Below are 21450 nucleotides of genomic sequence, written 5' to 3'. Positions count from 1 at the left end.
TCTTCACTTTACCAGGAAGGTATTTGGAAGTCTCCAGGAGCTGGGCAAATACTTCAGATCACTTTTCACGTGACTGACGCTTCTGTGCAGCTTTGCAGAAGGGCCGCTAGGGGGCTCCCAGAAGTCGAAAGTTATTTGAATGAACGCTAGTTTGTATGGCGTTTGCCTTTCTGAATTTAAACTTAAAGTTTATTTTAAATCACCTCTTTTTTTTTTTAAGTCACTCATAGATTGAAAAACTATGCAGTACCCATCCAGCTTAAAATCAAAGGTTGGTTTTGCCGCCAGTGGAGAGGCGCTGGTAACTAAGCTGAAATGTTTGACATGTGGGAAGCCTCTTGACCATGAAATATGCTGTATTCACGTGCCCTCGCCTTTGAAAGTTCTTCGCGTTGGAGTCAGAGATTCCATTCTTCCTGGAGCACCGTGGGGCCAGCTGTGTAAGTAAAGGCTCTTAATCAGTTTCTGCTTCTACTTAATAATATGGCAAAAAAAAAAAATGGAAATGAAGATTTAAAAATTTTTCTTGCAGCAGACTTGGTTGAAAGAAATGGGATAAATACAAAGTTGTTGGATTTGTGATTTTCTTTTGAGAGAGAGAGAGAGAGAGAGAGAGAGAGGGGGAATGAACATGAATAAATGTAGCTATTTCCAAGTTACATATACATAGATATTTATGGCTTTATATTAAGTAAAATTTGATGCAAGAGAATGAATAAAACATGGAGAATTAAATTAAGAGAGTCTGTTTATGAGCATAAATTGAGAAGTTGCTGTTTCTGTCCAGTTAACGACTTTTAAAAACCATACGGGATAGCTATACATCTGTTTTTTTAGAATCAACTATTACTTACTTCTGACTTGCAAAAAAAAAAAAAAATCCCAGGTTGATCAAATTTTACTGCTATATTTCACAATCAAATTAAATGACTCTAGCTCCAAAAAACATTCCTAGTTGTTATTATTATTATTGGTGCATAGTGTGGCTTATTTTCACCACTTTATAGTGGAATGAAACTTACACATCTCTCTTGTTTCCATGTCTTAAACTTCGTGTCACGTTTAGAGGTGCTCTTTATGGAAGGAAAGGGTTACTCGTGTTCCTGTGGTAAAGGAACTGCGACGTGGAGATGGTGAATCAGTGAACTATGTTTTCATTCATTTCTAGATCCAACCCTCACTTCTCCTTGGGAAAGCTGATCGTGGCTTAAAAGTCTTGCTGTAGCCAATGCCAGACCTATTTCCAGCCGCATCTTCGACCCTTCCTTCCACCCCTGCCCACTGGAGGACACTTGGAAACTGAAGTGGACTGGGCAGCGGGGTTCGGGAAGCCATGCATCATGCCGGCAGGAGCCAGCTGCAGACTTTAAACTCTGCCCAAGATGTGGAGAGGGCAGAGAAATGACCTGTCCAGACAAGCCGGGACAGCTCATAAACTGGCTCCTTTGCTCATTGTGTGTCCCGAGGGCCTGTAAACTGTGGAGCAGCCGGCGGCCCAGGACCCGGCGGAACCTCCTGCTGGGCACCGCCTGTGCCATCTACCTGGGTTTCCTGGTGAGTCAGGTGGGCCGGGGCTCCATCCAGCACGGGCGGGATGCCAACAGGGGACCTCTCCGTAGCCAGGACATCACCAAGGCGTCCTTCCCCGAGATCCCACTGGATGGAACCCTGGCCCCTCCAGAGCCCCAGGGCAACGGCACCACGCTGCAGCCCAACGTGGTTTACATCACCCTGCGCTCCAAGCGCAGCAAGCCTGCCAACATCCGTGGCACGGTGAAGCCCAAGCGCAGAAAAAAGTACGCCGTGGCATCCGTGCCCCCTGGACGGGAGGCGTTGGTTGGCCCATCCCCGCCTCCGCAGGATGCTGAAGGGGCGCTGTATGCTCAGGGACGCCTGCCTAGGGTTGCAGAGTCGGCCTGGAGGTTGGCGCGGGGCCCCGGTGTCCGAGCCGGGGGCCCAGACTTGCAGCTGCCCCGCAGCCCGGAGAGCAACATCAGGCTCTACAGCGAGCGCGCCCCCTCGTGGCTGAGCAAAGACGACATCGGCAGGATGCGCTTGCTGGCCGACGGCGCCGTGGCCAGCGTCCAGCCAGTGGCATCCAACAGCGGTGCCCGCTTGCTGGTGCTGGAGGGGGGCAGCGCAGGCTCGCAGCCTAGGCCCCGTGGGCTGCTCAAGCAGCCTTTGGACATGAGTGAGGTGTTCGCCTTCCACTTGGACAGGATCCTCGGCCTCAACAGGACCCTGGTGTCTGTGAGCAGGAGACCCGAGTTCGTGCAAGGTAGGTGATTCCTCTCTTCTCTGTTGCAGCTGTTGGACTTCAGGTCCATTTTCCTTTTTCTCTCGCTGCTGTTCCCTAAATGACTTTTCTCCACCCACGTTTCACATTTGGACAGCAGCAGCAGCATGTTCCCACACGCTTGGCATTCTTGATCGTCCCAGCCCGGGAGGACGTGAGCGGTCCAGGGCAGCCGTGGGCTGGACGTGCGTGAGTAAGCCCACGCTCTCCCACTTCCCTCCCGGCACTTCCCAGCGGCTTATTAAATCTAATTAAAGCCGGTGGCAATTTGCATGATGAACAGAGGAAGCTGGGTGGAGGCGCAGGAGAACTCGCTGACAGCCAGGCATGTTATTATAGATTTCTGTGGAAGGAGGACTTCCTTCCTTGGGAGTTTTTAAGAACAAGAGGGAAGTGAGTTATCTTTCTTCAGTCAATTGCAATCTTTGTAAGAGGCTCCTGGCCAGACTATGTCAGCTCCAACCCCTTAACACCCCCCCCCCCCCCATAGATTTAGTCTCTTAATTAAACAAAGAAAATAAGGCAAAGTAGCCCAGGTGTTCTATATATTACCTGTGTGATTTTTTTTTTTAATGAACTAAACTGGCACTTTTATTTCATTTTCTTGTTGGTTTTGGTTTTTCTTAGAGAGAAGGGGAGAGAACGGGCACACCAGGGTCTCCAGCCACTGCAAACAAACTCCAGACACAAGTGCCACTTTGTGCATCTGGTTTATGTGCGACCTGGGGAGTTGAACCTGGGTCCTTTGGCTTTGCGGGCAAGCACCTTAACCTCTAAGCCATCCCTCTAGCCTACTGTGTGATTTTTTTTTTTTTTTTTTTTTACAGCTTTGTGTCTGTGCTTTGCTGAGCCTGGTTTCCCAAGATAGTTGTCTTTTCTTGGGACACAGAGATTTTAGTATGTCCATGGTAAAGTCTCCAGTCACTACCATGCAAGGTCATGGTGCTGCACTGGACACGGTCACTCCACATAAAGGGTATTCCATGAATGTGGGGCTATGCCAAAGTCAGACTCCAAAGTCTAGTGAATTAGTGGCTTGTGTTTGAATTCAGAATGACTCCAGCAGTTCCTACTATGAATTCAGGATGGCCCAAGAGTCTAAACAGAACCTCAAAGAGATTACATGCTAGCAGGAGACTCCCTTTATCTCTACTACCAGGAAAGTTAGCATCTCACTAAGGTTCCCAGACAGCCGGAATGGATCAGGTTAAAACTCTTGGGAGTGCTTGGGAACCAAAGCACGCTTCTGTTGGTGTTGGAATTATAAATGAGTCGTAGAATAGGAATTCCTGGCATCACTGGTTGACGTACTGCTCTTTCTTTCTTTTTTGTTCATTTTTTATTTATTTGAGAGTGACAGACAGAGAGAAAGGCAGATAAGAGAGAGAGAGAGAGAGTGAGAAAGACAGGGGGATTTGGAGACAATGGGTGCACTAGGGCCTCCAGCCACTGCAAACGAACTCCAGATGCGTGCGCCCCCTTGTGCATCTGGCTAACGTGGGTCCTGGGGAATCCAGCCTTGAACTGGGGTCCTTAGGCTTCACAGGCAAGTGCTTAACTGCTAAGTCATCTCTCCAGCCCTGCCTTTTTTTTTTTTTTAAATTTTTTTTTATTTATTTATTTGAGAGTGACAGACACAGAGAGAAAGACAGATAGAGGGAGAGAGAGAGAATGGGCGCGCCAGGGCTTCCAGCCTCTGCAAACGAACTCCAGACGCGTGCGCCCCCTTGTGCATCTGGCTAACGTGGGACCTGGGGAACCGAGCCTCGAACCGGGGTCCTTAGGCTTCACAGGCAAGCGCTTAACCGCTAAGCCATCTCTCCAGCCCCTGTTTTTTGTTTTTTTGAGGAAGGGACTCACTCTAGCCCAGGCTGACCTGGAATTCACTACAAAGTCTCCGGGTGGCCTTGAACTCCAAGCGATCCTCCTACCTCTGCCTCCTGAGTACTGGGATTAAAGGCGTGCGCCACCATGCCCAGCTACATACTGCTCTTTCTTAACTTGCTCATCTCTAGGAGCTCCGTATTCACAGGTGGGTTCCGATGCCATACAGTAACCTGTCATAAATACAGTGGTGTGGGAAAACCCCCGCTGAGCATTTAACCTCGTGTTGGCAAAAGCTCATCTTTTTTTTTTTTTCCACCCAGCACCCATCACCCATCACTTGCAAAGCGCTGTCCCAGTTCATTTTGCACAGTTCGTCTAAGTGTAGGCTCTGGAAGTTCTCACAGTAATGCTATAATAGCAGATACTATTATTCTTTCCACTTACTGGATGAGAAAATTGAGGTTTATTTAGGCAAGATAATCAGTCTCCTCTCCCATGGCTGGTTCACGTGGGTTTGCAGTGCGGGTGCAGCAGGTTTTGGAACATAAACCCAGCGGACGTCGGAGACGATGCGGCTCATTATCCAGACCAGAGCACTGGGCAGTGAATGAGGACCCAGGGGCCACTGGCATGGAAGGCACGCGTGGGAGCGGTTTACTCATTCGTTCTCACGTCACAAAGGCTTGGAATAAAGGAGGTGAACTCTTGGGTCTATCGTGAGGGAAGTTCTTGGGATGTCCGTTAAGCTTCCCTGGGGATGCTCTTGTATAGACAAGACAATAGTGAGGAGCCTGAAGCTGACTCCTGGACTGCCTGCTCTTAACTTGTCAGCCACGCAATCTGGAAAGATAATATCTCCGTCTACCTCAGTTTCTCCAGCCACAGAATGATAATGCTGTCTACCTCATGAGGTTGCTGGTAGTTATATATGGAAAATGCTTAATTGTGGCCCCTACCCAAAGGCCTTCATTAAGTATTAGCTATTGCAGTTACCATGCACACGAAGTACCAAATTCACTGAGTTGCTGGGAGCCTTTAAAATTATTCCTCTGGGTTGGAGCGGTTGCTCAGTGGTTAAGGCGCTAGCCTGCAAAGCTCAATGAACAGGGTTCCCTTCCCCAGCACCCACGTAAAGCCAGATGCACAAAGTGGTGCATGCTTCTAGAGTTCGTCTGCAGTAGCTACAGGCCCTGACACACCCATTCTCCCTCTCTCTCTCTGTACATGCAAATAAGTAAATAGAACATTAAAAAAAGATTATTTCTTCATGTGAAAAACTATGACTGAAACTCCAGTCTCCTGACTACTTAACTTGCATGTTTCCAGAATAGTTGATTCTGTGCCTTGGATTTCAGTCATCTTTAAAAATGACTCAATTTGAAGAGGAAGTTTATATACCAATGTGGCTGGAGTGTTCCTCTCCAAGAGGTGATGGAAAGAAATCAACAGGATCACAGCCCTGTGACTCAACGTGATGAGTTAAATCCCCCAGGCTCCACACAACACTGCTCCAGTCCTCCTTTTGTTCTTTGTTCGCGGTCTTCTCCATTTAATTACCTGGAGTCATAGTCTGGCCCGTTTCTTCAGGAGCCCATGAAATGACGCACGTGTCTTAGCGCTCACTCAACGCAATATAGTTTTCAGGCATGTGTGCTGGTCCAGGTTCTGGTCATGGAAGTACCTCGGTCTTTATCCACTGTATTAGTTACTTTCCTTGTTGCTATGACAAAGTGTCTGCCAAGAAGCAACGTAAGGGAGGAAGGGAGGGTTTGTCTCTGCTTGTGGTTCAGGGACTGCGGGTCCGTGAGGGCGGGAAGCCAGGGCAGCAGGGCGGTGGGAAGCTGAGCCCAGCCACAGAGTGGGAAGGCTGCTGCTCAGCCAGCTTCCTCCTTCTGGATCATTCTGCCCACGGCTAGGGTGGTGTCTTCTCACCTCCCTTAACCCCACTAGAAACTCACTCCCAGACCTCTGTAGAAATCTGTCTCCCAGGAAATTCTGGATGCAATTACATTGACAATGGAGATTAACCATGGGAAACACCTATTTCTATGTACTTTTTTTTCTCCTGGTTTCTTTTCTTTTTGTTTTCTTTTTGAGGTAAGATCTCACTCTATCCCAGGCTGATCTGGAATTCACTATGTAGTCTCAGGTTGGCTTCCAACTCACAGCAATCTCCTACCTCTGCCTCCCGAGTGCTGGGATTAAAGGCGTGCGCCACCACACCAGACTTTTTCTCCTGATTTCTAGAGTGTGAATTTTCTTTCACGGGCCCCCTTAATCTCTCCATTTGAGCTTAATTTTAAAAGTATTTTTATTCATTTTGAGAAAGAGAGAGAGAGAGAAGTGAGATGGGGTGCAAGAGGGTCTCTTGCTACTGCAAACCAACTTCGGATGTACGCACCACTTTGTTCATGTGGCTTTATACAGGCACAGGGGAATTGAACCCAGGCTTTCGGGCTTTGCAAGTAAGTGCCTTTAACCACTGAACCATCTCTCCAGCCATGATTTGACTGTAGTTTTCTATGAACCTCTCTGTGTATTCCAGTTTCCCGGAGTCCATTTCTGGCTCATTCTATCCTTCTCTTGCGCATATGTGTCTTCACTGCTGTCTGTCCTTTCCTTCCTGTCAGTCCCCAGACCTGGCAACGGAGGCTCTGCTGCCGCCTCCTCGTTGCACGTCTGGATTCTGTTGGAGAGTTCCTGAGCAGTAGGCGCTCTGCTAATGTACCAAGTGAACGCAGACATTCCTTGCTGGGCGGGTTCTAGTGACTCTAAACCGTGCATCTGTATTTGCCCCCAGCTTCCGGTACCCAGAACGAGTACCAGTGGGTGTAGTCCTAATGCCAGGCTAGGATTCTTCTGGAGGAGCTCACGAAAAGTTCCTTCTGGAGCCCAAGAGATGGCTCAGTGGTTAAAGGCACTGCTTGCAAAGCCTGACAGCTTGGGTTCGATTCCCCAGTGTCCATGTAAAATCAGATGCACAAAAGGGCCCAGGCATCTCGAATTGGTATGCAGTGACAAGAGGCCCCCTGGCTAGTCCATGCCCTCTCTAGGCTTGCAAATAAATAAATAAAAATAAAGAGCTCCTTGGGGAGGTGACTAAGGCGTTCCGGGTAGTCTCTTTATAATGTACATCATTGTGTCAGCCGTGCTCTGGTGTAACTCGATCATGGCTTCTCCGCAGGAGTAACAATAAGATTTGTTTAGCTATACATTTCTTTGGTGATTTGATTTGGTCTAGAACGACATTTTTTTTATATTGAGGATAGTGGGGTAGTCAGCAAATCTAATAAGTAATGCACCTTAAATGTTGTTACCATTCTTTGATCTTATTTATTTTTACATGTATTTATTTATTTATTGACATAGGGTCTTACTGTAGCTCAGGCGGACCTGGACCTCCACCTGTAGTCTCAGGGTTGCCTCAAGCTCGCGGCGATCCTCCTACCTCTGCATCCTGAGTGCTGGGATTAAAGGGTGTGCCACCACACACAGCAATTCTTTGATTTTTCATTAGTGCTTTTGAAAGCACATTCACATTTAGTACAAGGAAGGTGGCCTGCCTGTATTGCCAGTCCAGTGCAGCTGTTTGCGTTATCCCAGTTAATCTTTCCAAAAATCCCGTGCAGTAGGCATTTCTGTATAAAACCTCAATTTCGAGATGAAAGGATGCTAAGAAGACGTTCCCGTCCTGCAGTGAGGATGAATTTTCAAGACCATAATTGAAGCTTTTTCCCCCCCTGTTTTCATCAACCTTCCTCTTTGAACAAGTCCGTAGCGGGGCATGAGGCACGTCTTCTTTCTTCATAGGTTTAATGATCAGAATCTAGTTATTTAATACGGCAGCATAGGTGAGCACAGGTCATACGCTGTGGGGACTTCTTTTCTCAAGAGAACAGTGACCTCCACCGCAGCGGAGACTTCCGGAATGCCATCACACCAGGCACTGCTCTCATCTAAACACTGCATTTCCATTCTCGAGTAACGTGCACATGAAGCTCCAGGACTTGAACTCAGGTGTGTCAGAGCCTGAATACTCCTCGGCAGGCATTGGGACTTAGGAACATGGAAGCCCAGAGTCAATAAAGGCTTTGAGGAAATTCACAGGACTAGCCTAGATCTGAAAGGTATGTCTGACATTCCAAAGGAAACGCAGAAGAGAGCATTGTGCTCTGAACCTTTGGCCACCTTCTGTCTGTCCGCTGCTGTCCTCCACTGATTCAGTCCAAAGGTCAGGGTGTTCTACTCCAGACATGTCTCCACGTACAATGTGCTTGTGTCTTGAGAACTACGGGGAGTTGGTATGGATTTAATACCCTTCACCTATGGAGTATGGTCCGGTCCATTTCACCTTCATCTGACTGCAATCCTCTCTCCTCAGCCTCCTTACTGCCACCATGTCTGGTTAAAAGACTCCCCACCCCTTTTTTTTGGCAATAAAATTCAACTGTGTATCAACAAAGAATCTAGTATACGTCACACAGTGCCTATACCGTAGTTATGTCTTGTACTTATGTCTGTACAGTTCTATTTAATGTCATGTGGAGTGCTTGGAGATGCACTGCGGACCTTGTGCAGGCCAGGCTAGTGTTCTGTCACTGAGCTTCGCAGGCAGCTTCTGGCCCTGTTCAGTACGGGAATCTTGAGGCCGTTGTAAGGTTATGAAAATTTCCCTGAGCCAACTAATGAGTGAGCAGAGGAAATGGAATTTGTTCCCAATTCTTCACACACTGACAGCTCCATAGACTTCTTCTGTTAACTGACATCATCTTCCAAGTATAATCTGGCACAATTATGGAGCATTGAGCACATTGCACAAACTTTAGCACGGTGGTTTCTGATTTCACCTCGGTGCTAATACTTCATGTAACTTTGACATCTTTACTCGAGGGAAGCATATATTTTATGGGTATGTGTGTAGTGTGGCGGGCATGTGTGCATGCGTGAGTGTGTGAAGTACGCACATGTACGTGCCATGTGGGGCCCATGCGTGCCTGTAAAGGCAGGCTGTACCCTCCTGTGGTGGCTGAGCGGGCTCTCCTTCCATCACTCCTCGACCCGCTCTTACTTGAGCCTCTTCCCTACCTGCTCCAGAGCCCGCAGTATTTTCCCCATGCCCCAGGCTGCTTTCACAGGACTAGGGCTATAGCTGTGCATGGCCATGCCCAGCTGCTTCTAGAAGTCCTGAGACTCAACCCCCCGCCCCCCCGCCCGGCCTCTCAGGCCTCCCCGGTGCAGAAGGAGCTCTTAACCTCGGAACCACCTCTCCAGCCCACCAGGGAAGAACTGATGTGCGTTCTGCAGTTTCAAAGTGCGAGCCCAAACTCCCATACTCAGCAGGCTTCCTTGTTTGCCACAGACAACCCTAAGTTTGCAAGGGCAGTGGGATATATTTGTTTTCCTGGCTGTCTGTCCCTGTAAGGGTCTCAGACTATTACAAAGGCCACCAGATGGCTCATGGCGTTGATACGTTTAGATGACCTTTGGAACAAAACATTTTCAGCTCTTCATCTAGCATAAGACAAACCAGACAGTGTCTGTGTAAAAGTCAAGGCCCAAAGCAAAGGGAGCTCAGTACCCTTCTGTGATCTTTGAAGTAATGCTTTTGTTGAAGCTCCCCTCAATCTGCACATTGTGCATGGGTACCCAGGGACATCTGTGGTAACATTTAAGCATCATACTATTCTTCATGCCCAGCATGGAAGTTGTTTTATGCAGGCTTTATTTTTAGGGTGCTGTTTTCTTGCCACAGAGCTGTCATACTGAATTAAGGTAGGCTCGTTCCAAGGAGTCTCCGTGGTGGGCTGCTTGGATGACAAATGACACCCCACAAACTTCCATTAAAATTCATTGTCGATCCCCAGTTGCTCACTGTTTCCCAGCCTGTATTGCTTCTTCTTATTATAGAGCAGGAGAAATGTATTGTGCAGTTTTTTGCTGTCTTTTCAAGCTGGCTGGAGCAGTTCTGAGCTATGGTTGGTGGCGTAGCTGTCAGGCGAAGGCAAGGCAGGTTGGCATTCCATGCTATTTCGGGGTGCAGATAAGCACTATGGGGACTTTCTGAATGGAGTATTGAAAATGCTTCAGATGTCCCCACAATCTAGAAACATACTGACTTCCTAATCCTGCAAGTCTTGGCCATATTGGAGCTTTTCTTGAAATATTTATTTGGGGGTGCATATACATTGCCTTTTCTTGGAAGATCTGGATTGAAATTACATTGTGTTATCAGAAGTGTCCCAAACCTTTTTTTTTAAAAAGTAATCTAATTGAATTGGTCATCTTAATGCTTACATTCATTCAGAGAACAAAAGTCTGCTGAGAATCTCTTCTGAGTAGTGCTGGCTAGACGCAGCGACTGTCTGTTTGTCCACTGCATACCTTCACAGGCACACTGGGGACCTGGCAACCTTCTGGTGTGCCTCTGGGATTTCTCCCTTGGTCTCAGTGGGCTGGGACACAAGTGGCATTAAATGATTGCCACTATACTCAGAGCATCAAGGATGCATGTGTCTTGACTCTGTGTATTCTGTCCCCTTCTGTGGGATCACATTTGTCTTTATTCTTTGAACAAATAGTGAATGAGCATCTGCTATGGGCCAGCTACTCTTCCAGTCCCTGGGGCCGCAGCCCTGCACCACACAGTCTTGTCCTCTGAGACCTAACATTCGTGAGTCTGTCTCACACAGGTCGTTCAGCATCTTCCTGAGCTCAAGGTCATGGCCACTCTCCATGGGAACTGAATCTGTTGCAGTTCCGGGTTGGTCTGAGGACCTCGTAGGTGTAGCAGCGCTGGACATTCCTTCCTACCACAGTGAAAGGGCTTACCATGCAGACACAGTTTGGCCGTAATCAACCCAGGAGCAGTTACTTTCGTGTGTGAGGCGCTGCTGCCAAACTGATGGAAGCAGCGCCATCTCTACTTCCCCCAGTCTTGGGGCTCAGGCTGTCAACTCCCTGAGTTTGATTCCTGATTCCATCTCTTGGTGTTGTGTGATCATTAATTTACTTAATCTTTTTGTACCTCATTGCTGGGACAAAGTACCTGACCCAAAGCAGCTGATGGGAGGAAAGGTTTGCATTTTGGCTCACGGTCTCGAGGGGAAGCTTCATGGGGGCAGGGAGAGCAAGGCATGAGCAGAGGCTGGACATCGCCTCTGCCACAGCAGCTGGACAACAGCAGCAAGTGAGTGAGCCGAGCTCCAGCAAGGGGAGCTGGTTATAACAACCCGGAGCCTTCCCCCCACAACTTACCTTCTCCAGCGAGGCTCGACCTCCGAAATGGCCACCAGGTGGGGACCAAGCATTCGAAACACATGTGTTTCTTGGGGATCTCTCACTTAGACTACCACAGAACCTTATTTTTTCATTACTACAATAAGGATGATGGAGACAAAAATGATAACAGACCCACCATGAATATTGAGTTGGTTGTAAAAAATATTATAACAGTGCTTACAAACAGTAGGACTCTTAAATATTGCCTCTTATTCTCTCTCTCTCTCTCTCTCTCTCTCTCTCTCTCTTTTTCCTTTGAAGCAGCATCTTACTCCCGCCCAGGCTGGCCTTGAACTCATGGCAATCCTCCCTTTCTGCTTCCCAAATGCTGGGTTTAAAGGTGTACACCACCAGGCCTCGCTGGCTCTTGTTTCTAAGTGGATTTTGCTCTTTCTGATGTGTTTCTTTAGGTTTTCTTAGTTGTTTTTCTTTATCTAGATTGATGTGTAGGTAAGCTAAATAAAAGGGAAAGATCTTGGAGTTACAGTGGAAACTAACATTGCCCCTCATCTGTGGAGCACTTTTACTAGGTCATCAAGCTCCGTACATCCAGTCTCATACATGTGACTTTTAAATTTATTTATATTTATTTATTTTAGAGAGAGAAAGAAGCAGAATACACACACACACACACCACACACGGGGGGGGGGGAGAGAATGGGCACGGCATGCCCTCTAGCCACTGCAAATGAAATCAAGACTCATGCACCACCTTGTGCACCTGGCTTTATGTGGATACTGGGGAATTGAACTCTGGTTGTTAGGCTTTGTAGAAAATTGCCTTAACCACTGAGCAATCGCTCAAGTCCTCATACATGTGATTTATTTTTAATTTTTGTTTATTTAGTTAATTATGAGAGAGAGCGAGAGAGAGAGAGAGCGAGCGAGAGAGTGCAAGCTTCAGGGCCTCTTCCTGCTGCAAGTGAACTCCACACGCATGCAGCACTGTGTGCATCTGGCTGTATGTGGGTACAGAGGAATTGAACCTGGCCTGGCAGGCTTTACAAACAAGAGCCTTTAACCACTGAGCCATCTGCCCAGCCCATGTGATTTTCTTATCCAGATTTCCTGTGGGGGGGGGGGGGGAAGTGAGGCTTAGAGGAATTGTGTGTTCTCTGAAGGTCCCCAGGTGGTGGTCACTGAGGTGTTGGGAGGTCTCAGTAGCCTCATCTGTCCATCCTTCCTTCCTGTGCCGTGTCTTCCCAGATCTCTGTTGCTTTTCTTCTTGAGTTCACTTCCTCCTGGTGCAGCCGCGGTACCTTCAGTGTCTATCCTGACGGTAGCCTAGGGTGTGCTCTTTCCACTGTCTCCTCCTTGTCCTGAGCCGCATGGAGTCACGGAGACACGGGTGGGCCGGGGGAGTATCAGCGGAGCGGAAGGAGGGCCCGGGGGGTCTCTGCACATCCCAGCCGCGCTCCTCATGGACGCTAATGCGCGTTCATTTTAGCGAGGGCCCTGCGTGAGAGGGTTACTACGGTGTCACACCAAATGCCTTGCTATTCTGAGTCCATGGCCACTTCTTAGAACCCAAGGGCAGTATAAAAGCATTGGGTATTCGGAAAAAATCATTCATTAATTACAAAATTCGAGTGCTTACTTTGGTGTAGCTGTTGCTCAGGATTGAGACATGCAAAGATACTCAAGAAATATTGTCCGGCCTCCCAGCTTTAGAAGACACGTGAGAAGACATGTGAGGGCTACACAGAACCACCCACAGAAAGAACAGGACAGCCGGGCGTGGCGGCGCATGCCTTTAACCCCAGCACTTGGGAGGCAGAGGTAGGAGGATTGCCGTGAGTTCGAGGCCACCCTGAGACTACAGAGTGAATTCCAGGGCAGCCTGAGCTAAAGTGAGACCCTACCTCAAAAAAACAAAAAACAAAAAAAGACAAAAAACAAACAAACAAAAGAGCAGGACAGGCACCCTTGGTGCTAAGGAGAAAGAACTTTAGGAGAAAGGGCAGACAGAGAGGGAGAGAGAACAACATTTATCTCATAATATACAATAAATACACAAGAAATAAGGGACTTGGTGTTGGTGTGCAAGGAATAAGGATTTGTGGATCAGGCAATATAGGGTTGTGTCTCACAAGTAGGTGTGTGTGGAATAGGAGATGGTGGGCATGTTGGACAGGCATGGGGCTTTCAAAGCTTGTGAAGGCAGAGTGCTCAGGGAACTGCAAGTGGTTTTGAAGGACTGGACACCAGAGTTTGGGGGTGAGGTGAGAGAAGCCTGGGGTTAGTGGAGATTGCTGGGGCATGAGCTTGGCCTCGTACAAGGTGGGGAATAACTGGGTGACCTGGAGAAGGGGGATGGATGATGCACTTGGCTCAGTATTTGCTCTGGTCAGGCGGGAAGAGCTTCTTTCATGAAAACCACTGACTCTCTCCGGGCAAGGTCATTCCAAGGTGATCAGAGTGTGGTTGGTGGTGTAGCCCAGCACAGCTTCTACATCGTCACTTCCCCTTTCCCTGGTCAAAGTTCATTCTTGAGTTGTAAAAATACTCGTATTTCCAGGTGTGGTGGCCCACACCTTTGATTCCAGCACTTGGAAGGCAGAAGTGGTAGGACCGTTGTGAGTTCAAGGACAGCCGGGGCTGCTGAGTGAGTGCCAGGTTATCTTGGGCTACAGTGAGACCCTGCCTTGAAACAAATTTGTTTTTATTTAGGAGAAAGAGAGAGAGAGAGAGAGAGAGAGAGAGAGAGGTACCAGGGTCTCTTGTCAGTGCAAACCAACTCCAAATGTATGTGCCACTTAGTGCATGTAGCTTTCTGTACTGGGGAATGGAACTTGGGCCAGCAGGCTTTGCAAACAACTGTCTTTACCCACTGAGCCATCTCCCCAGCCCCTAATTCCTGTTTTTAAATAAAACACCAAGACAAGAAAGAGTCTGCAAATTTCTACTGGATAAAAGCAGATGTCCAATATCCAGGGTAGTGTTTTTGGAGGTTGGGTCTCACGCTAGCCCGAACTGTCCTGGGAACTCATTATATAGTCCCCGGCTGGCCTGGAAATCATAGTGATCCTCCTATGTCTGCCTTCTGAGTGGCATAATCCTATTGTGCCAAGTACTAAAGATTAATAGAGCCGGCAGCTCTTAAGGGGATCATAATATCTAAACACTTGCTGTAACACTATCAGAGGTGCATGAAGGTGGGCACCGAGCTCTCACCCTTTGCAACAGGAGAATAAGACATTGAGGCTCTGGGCTGGAGAGACGGCTCAGTGGCTAAAGTGCTTGCCTGCAAAGCCTAACGATCCAGGGTTCTATTCCATAGTACCTGTGTAAAGCCAGATGCACAAAGTAGCACATGCATCTGGAGTTCCTTTGCACTGGCTGGAGGGCCTGGTGTGCCCATAGTCTGTCTGTCTGTCTCTCTTCTCTCTGTCTCTTCTCTGCATGCAAATAAAATATTGAAAGAAAAGCATCGGTGCTCTCTGGCAGTGCCTTACTGCGGCTTCTGCTGGAGCCCACGGAATGTGTCTCCCGTTTTCGAGCCGCTGCACACGCAGTGATGGGTGAGGGGTGGGTGGATGTTTTCTTTCCTGGGTTTCCTGGCTGTCCTGGTGGAGGACTCGGTCACTTTCTTTTGTCTTTTTCACAAGGAGCGTTGGAACTTGGCCCATGTGAAAGGAATGACTTTTGATTTCAGAGCACAGTTCACTTTCCCTTATTTTTGCTCAGTGGCAAATGCAGACAGACATTCCCAGCGCCCCCCACCCTGCTTGGCATCCACCTACACAGAGCAACGACTTGTCTGCTGATGGTCAAACTGGAGGGCAGTTAATAACTCCGGACAAGGGAGACAGTGAGAAGCGTGTGTTCTTGGTTCGCTTCCATGTCCATCTTCCCAGAAGAATGTTTTCTTTGTGCCACTGAGGAAAGAGCAACTCAAGAAGCATCGGAATTCGGGGGAAATGTTCAGATGTTGGAAGAAAGGAGTCTTACTGGCAAGTCTCATTTTTTAAGACAGCTGTATAACCTCTAGTTCACAGGAACACGCACATATCTTTTAAAAGCTGCTTTCAGACCACTCTGACAGTTAGTTTTATCGCTTCACCGTTAGGGTTCCTCCTGCGAGGATGGCGCTGATCAGCCCGACAAAGGTGGACAGGGGACATGAGCGCTGCTCATCTCGGAAATCCTTCGGGGTGAGTGGCTCGAGCCAGCCTTGCTCAGAGGCCAGTTCCTGTCATGACTTCAGATCTAGCAACGATGGCACGTGGACATGGCGAGAACGCCACCCAGGGGGAGCCCTGCTCCCTCCGCTGCCCTCCTCACACCGGGCTCTTCACCAGGCAGGCCATTTTGCTGAGGGGACATGGATGGCTATGGAATCAGACACAGATGCCAGCTGAAAATAGGCTGCTTCTGCCAGCTGGACATCATCTTTGGTAGTTTCTGAATACCTTTAAATTTTTTTTTAAAGACATCATTATGCAGTCCAAGGCTCAAGGAACATCACAGAAGAGAGGGTGGAGAGAATGTACGACAGAGGACGCGGGCAGCAATGTGGGGCACTACTTCTCCAGACTTGAGTTGGTGACGACCTCTCAGTGGCATCAATGCCATCATAAGGCATGCACAGTACCGAGCTTTTCAACATTCTGAGGAAGGATGGCATGTCAAAATAGAAGAGGGGTTACTCAGGAAGAGGAGAGGGCTCAATGGGATAGAGGAGGGGGAGACAAAACAGGCTAATGGGAGGGGACTGTGACCAAATTACAGTATGTGCACCTATGAAAATTTTCAGAGAGAGAGAGAGAGACAGAGAGAGAGAGAGAGAGAGAGAGAGAGAGGGAGGGAGGGAGAGAGAGAGAGAGGGAGGGAGGGAGAGAGAGAGAGGGCTGCTTAAGCTTTAAGGAGATAATTTTAAACGCATCATCTCCTTTAATCCCAGAAAAGTCAGAGTGAGAAGGTATGCGATCGCTGCTCCTGCTCCCAACCATTTCACAGAACGTAAAAGTAAGGTTCAGAGAAGCTATGGAACGTGTCTGCAGGGCACCACAGCCTGGGCTGTAACCACAAGTTAACCTCATATGCTTTTCTTAGCTTACAAAAGGCATTTATATGTTCAGGTGAGGGTGAACAGGCAGGAAAATACTGGAGAAATACAAATAACATAACCAAATGCTGGGTTAGGATGATTATTTTTTTTATTTTTATTTTCTAGCTATTCACGCTTATGTTTTTCTGCATTGCTTAGGAAGAGGGGATATGTAGTTAATTAGTTTTCTAATGAAAAGGTAATGTTTCCATAGATGGAGAAAATAGCCTAGAAGGTTCCTATTGCTTTTATAGAGCATGTCCCTGTCCTACTGATGACTTAGATTGTAGAGGAAACGGATGCCTGTCGCTTGTATTGATGTGTGATGCTGAAGTCCAGTGTTAATTAGGCTTTAAGCCCCCTTGAGCCCCCTGAGAAGCGCAGTGCTGTTTCTGGATGACAGTGTCGAAGGCACTGATGCCCAGCTTCTTGGCGTTCAATGTCTGAGGTACACATCTTTGAAGCCTGAATGCTGTTTTCCTATTCACATGTAGTCACACTGGTCCACACCTTACTTCACTACATGAATGACCGATTTTATTTTTTCCCTATTTTTTTAAACCAGCATAGTATTTATGATATACACACTTATGATCTTCTATCCAGGTCCCAGCAGCCAGAAATCACTCAGGAAAAATGAAGTAGCAAGAAAAGACATGATGGTACTAGCGATGCTCTTTAGTGATGAGATGGGTCCTGTTTTTCTCTCTGTGAGCTGTCAGTGGCTCTAGCATTATTTTTATTTTAAAATTTATTTATTTATTTATTTATTTGGGGTGGGGGAGAGAAAGAGACAAATAGATTGAACATACCAGAGCCTCTAGCCACTGTAAACAAACTCCAGATGCATGTGCCACCTCATGCATCTGGCTTATGTGGGTCCTGGGGAATCAAACCTGAGTCCTTAGGGTTCTCAGTCTAGCGCCTTAATCACGAAGCCATCTCTCTAGCCCTGGAGCATATTTTTGCACAGGCTATAGGACTTTTCTTCATCTTCTACTCTAAACTGTGAGGTAAAATGAACAAGTTTTTCTTTGGAACTGACTGGAATGTGGGTGATTAGAATAGCTAAGGGAGTGCAGTCAGAATTACCGAGACTGGTCGCCACCAGGTTGAAGATTGGTTCCAGCACTGATGATCCCTTAGATAGGGACTCCACAGGCAGGCCAGTGGGAAGGTGGGGAAATAAATGTTTCCAGCAAACACCAAAGAAAGTTAGAGACATCTAGGGCTATTTAAAAGAGCTTTAAAAATTCCTGGGGCATGTCTGGACATTCCAGTCATAATTTCCGAGGGCTCTGTTGTTCAGGCCTGCTCAGGATGGGTTAAGAGGACCTCCGTGAAGCTTAGATTTTTTTTTTTTTCTTTTCTCAAGTGCATCATCCTGTCCTTCTGACATTGAGTTATAAGCAGAGCTACTCAGGGTCTCTCTGTGGCTGCGTTTGGCAGAAACGGGTGCTTGGGAGTGATGTCACTGGTTTTAGGCTTAGAGTGTTGCTCGGTGGGCTCCATCATAGTGCTCCTTATTTATCATGATGTCACAGGGGCATATCACTTCTTATACAGTTCAGCAGTGCAAGCAATCACATTTCTAATTTATCAAGAGTGAATGAGACCAAAAAGCCAATTTAAGTGACACTTAAAAATATATCATCTGCCAGCACTCAGGAGGCAGAGGTAGGAGGATCGCCATGAGTTCGAGGCCACCCTGAGACGACAGAGTGAATTCCAGGTCAGCCTGGGCTAGAGTGAAACCCTACCTCAAAAAAAAAAAAAAAAAAAAAAGGTATATTAGCTATGCATATGCAGCAGAAGAATGACATTTGCTTACACATTCTTTTTCTAAATATTTATCTTTATTTGCAAGGAGAGAGAGAGAGGAGAGAGAGAATGGGTGCTTCAGGGCCTCTAGCCTGTGCAAACTAACTCCAGATGCATGTGCCGTGCCTCTGGATTTATGTGGGTCCTGGGGAACAGGGCCCATTTTACTAGGCTTTGTAGGCAGGTGCTTAACCACTGAGCCATCTTTCCTGACCTTGCTCACTCATCCTGTATAAAGCTAGGCTCGCATGATTTCTCTCAGGAAAGAAAAGCAAACAACAGGAGCACCTCGTACTCTAGTTTCCTTCTTTGGAGATCTTTCTTTGGAGCTGTGTGCCATCCAATTTCTCTGTGAAATCTAAAATTTGACTTCTAAAAATTCCTTTTCTTCCTGCATTCTAATGTGGCCTCAGAAAAATCAGACAGTTGTTATTCCACATAGAGAGAGCTCCATGCAGACACTGAAGAGGCAATTATAAATGTCTGGAATTCTTTCACTTTTTATTTTATTTTTTTATTTTGTGGTGTCTACTTTTAGATGTGGAATAAAACCACATTAACCAGGAGACATTGTTATTGGCGGTTATTAGCCTTTTCCTACAAAGTGTCTTTATAAAATGTTTTTCATAGTCTACAATAACTTAGCACTTTATAAGACTTATAACAGGAAAGATCTCTGGCACATAAAACATTAAAACTTCCAAAGACAAAAGGGACTGTGGAGCCGGGTGCGGTAGCACATGCCTTTAATCCCAGCACTCAGGAGACAGAGGTAGGAGGATCGCCGTGAGTTCAAGGCCTCTCTGAGACTACAGAGTGAATTCCAGGTCAGCCTGGAGCAGAGTGAGATCCTACCTCGAAAAAACAAAACAAAACAAAACAACAAGAAAAAGGGACTGTGGGATGTAAATTGCCTCACACTGGGCAGGTATGTATGTGAAGCAGGGCAAGAGGGTGTGCTCTTCTCCAGGACAGCATCCACGTTCTACCCACATGCTGAAAGCCCGTTTGTCTCTCTGGTTCTGTAGATGGCCGCCCACGTCCTGTCGTTCTCTGGGACTCATCCTTAGCTCCAGTGAGCAATGATAGCCACTCTTCAGTTAAGCTCACCTGGGGGACATACCAGCAGCTGCTGAAACAGAAGTGCTGGCTGAATGGCCGGGTGCCCAGACCCGAGTGGGGCTGCACTGAAGTCCATCACCATGAGTGGTCCAAGATGGCTCTCTTCGATTTCCTGTTACAGGTAAGCTTATCAAACCAACTAAGTGGTTGTCTAAGACTGAGCCATGTAAGCCCAACACTTAGGAATTTTCAGCACCTGGAGTTTTTATGAAGTAAGTTTTAGTTGTAGAATGTTCTGTCAACAATCAAGCCTCTGACTATCCCCTTCTATTTATTATACAAGGATGGTGTACGGTCCCGTCGCCAGCCAGTGTACCAGACCAAAAATATAGGAGCCATCTGCGTGCTTCTGAGACAGTCTTACAACCATACAGGAACCAAAACCTTGTTATTTCTTGACTTACCTCCTTTTCTTCACTCACCCAGAGGACTCACTCAATCCACTAAGAACCCAAAGCACGTGTGAGAGAGACAGGCCTTCTGCAGGACGTGGCTCTATCCACTCCCACAGTCTACGTTGTGGCCCCCTTTGCCCGAGGCAGGGTGGTTCCTTCCCCGTCAACAATCCACAAATGCGTGCACGGGCTGTGGGAGGCTTTACCAGCAGTTTCTCAAGCTATAACACCACGTTGGAGCTCTCAGTTTTAGCAGTGACTAAAAGCACTAAATCTAAGACTCAGAGGACCCAGTTGTTGGCAGTTAACTTGACTGGCATTTACAGAGGTCTATTCAATTATATATACAAACACGGTGTAGGAAGAGATTTGCAAATTTTGTTTGCTCATCATTTATTCATGTCCCACAGTGACCAGGCAGGAGGCTGATTTCTTCTAGTATTTTTACAAGTTCACGGATAAGGTCTTTAAGGACCTGTTTCTCTCTTCTTCCTACCTGAGAAAGTGGGCAGTAAAGTACTGTTTCTGCTGGTCTTATGGAAGGTGATGAGGTCTTGTGTGTGTGTCATATGTATATATACACACACATAGACACACATATATGGTATTTATTTATTTAATTTGAGAGAGGGAAGATGAACACAGGCACAGGGCACGCCAGGCCTCCTGTCACTGCAAACGAACCCCAGACGTGTGCATCACTTTGTGCAACTGTCTTTACGTGGGCCGCAGGGAATCAAACCTGGGTCAGCAAGCACCTTTTACTGCTGAGCCATCTCTCCAGCTCCATTGTTTATATTTTAACTCTTCATATGAGTGAGGTTGATCATATATACGCTCAAGTATTTACTTTGTTTTTAGCAAATTGCATGTTTAAATGTTGCCATTTCAAAAATTATTTGAAAAGTGTGTGTCAGGAAAATGAGCCGTCATTAAGTTTCCATTGGTCAGCTTTCCATCATCGGTAACAAATCCCTGAGATAATCAATGTATCATGAGAAAAGGTTTGCTTTCATGCCCACTTCGCTGGTTGATTGGTTCTGTGGCTTTGAGCCTGTGGGAGGTGGCGCACAGTAGCAGAAGGGAGTGGTTGAGCAAAATTGGGTACCACATGGTCAGCACGCCAAACAAGGAGGAGGAAGGAGTCACAGTCCCTGTATGTTAGATTTCCTGGGAAGAGAAGGAGCCAATGACAGACCAAACAAACAGTTCTACCCAAGTCCAACTCAAGAGCCAATGAGTTTACTGGGCTTACTTACAGGAACGTGGGTGACTCCAAACCAGCTGCGTCACTAACAAGCCGCAGCCCGTCCTGGGTGACATCCCTAGGAATCTGCGTCATGGGGCTGGCCCTTTAGTTAACCTATATATTGTAACGCCTCTCAAGATCACACAGTTTGGTGGGTTGGGGGCAGCAAGGAGTGGCGCTTGGGTTGTTTGACTTCTGGGCAGCCACGAACAAACGTCTATTCACCCCAGATAAGGCATCAATGACAGATCAAAGAAGTGATTCCTCCCAGGTTTAGCTTGGTGAACCAATGGCTTATTGGGATTACTTACAGGAGCATGGATAAAGGATTACTTACAGGTGACTGGGTCACTCAGGGGCAGTTGTATCACTGACAAGCTCACCCCAGCGTGGGCGAGGACTTGTGAAAGCT

At 47.2% G+C, this 21450-nt stretch overlaps 1 protein-coding gene across 1 annotated transcript in view; it reads left to right on the top strand.

Annotated features, from left to right (window-relative positions):
• The first annotated feature begins 232 nt into the window (after nucleotides 1-232).
• The window catches only part of Gask1b (golgi associated kinase 1B), a 45833-nt gene continuing 24615 nt past the window's right edge, over nucleotides 233-21450 (top strand). The window contains exons 1-3 of the mRNA XM_045131924.1: nucleotides 233-440; nucleotides 1169-2278; nucleotides 19301-19515. Coding sequence (XP_044987859.1) covers nucleotides 1402-2278; nucleotides 19301-19515 — 1092 coding nt within the window. The 5' untranslated portion in view covers nucleotides 233-440; nucleotides 1169-1401. The remainder of the gene's footprint in view (nucleotides 441-1168; nucleotides 2279-19300; nucleotides 19516-21450) is intronic.

Source organism: Jaculus jaculus, chromosome 12 (genome assembly GCF_020740685.1).
Source record: "Jaculus jaculus isolate mJacJac1 chromosome 12, mJacJac1.mat.Y.cur, whole genome shotgun sequence".
NCBI lineage: Eukaryota > Metazoa > Chordata > Mammalia > Rodentia > Dipodidae > Jaculus > Jaculus jaculus.
This window is presented reverse-complemented; position numbering and strand designations above follow the sequence as displayed.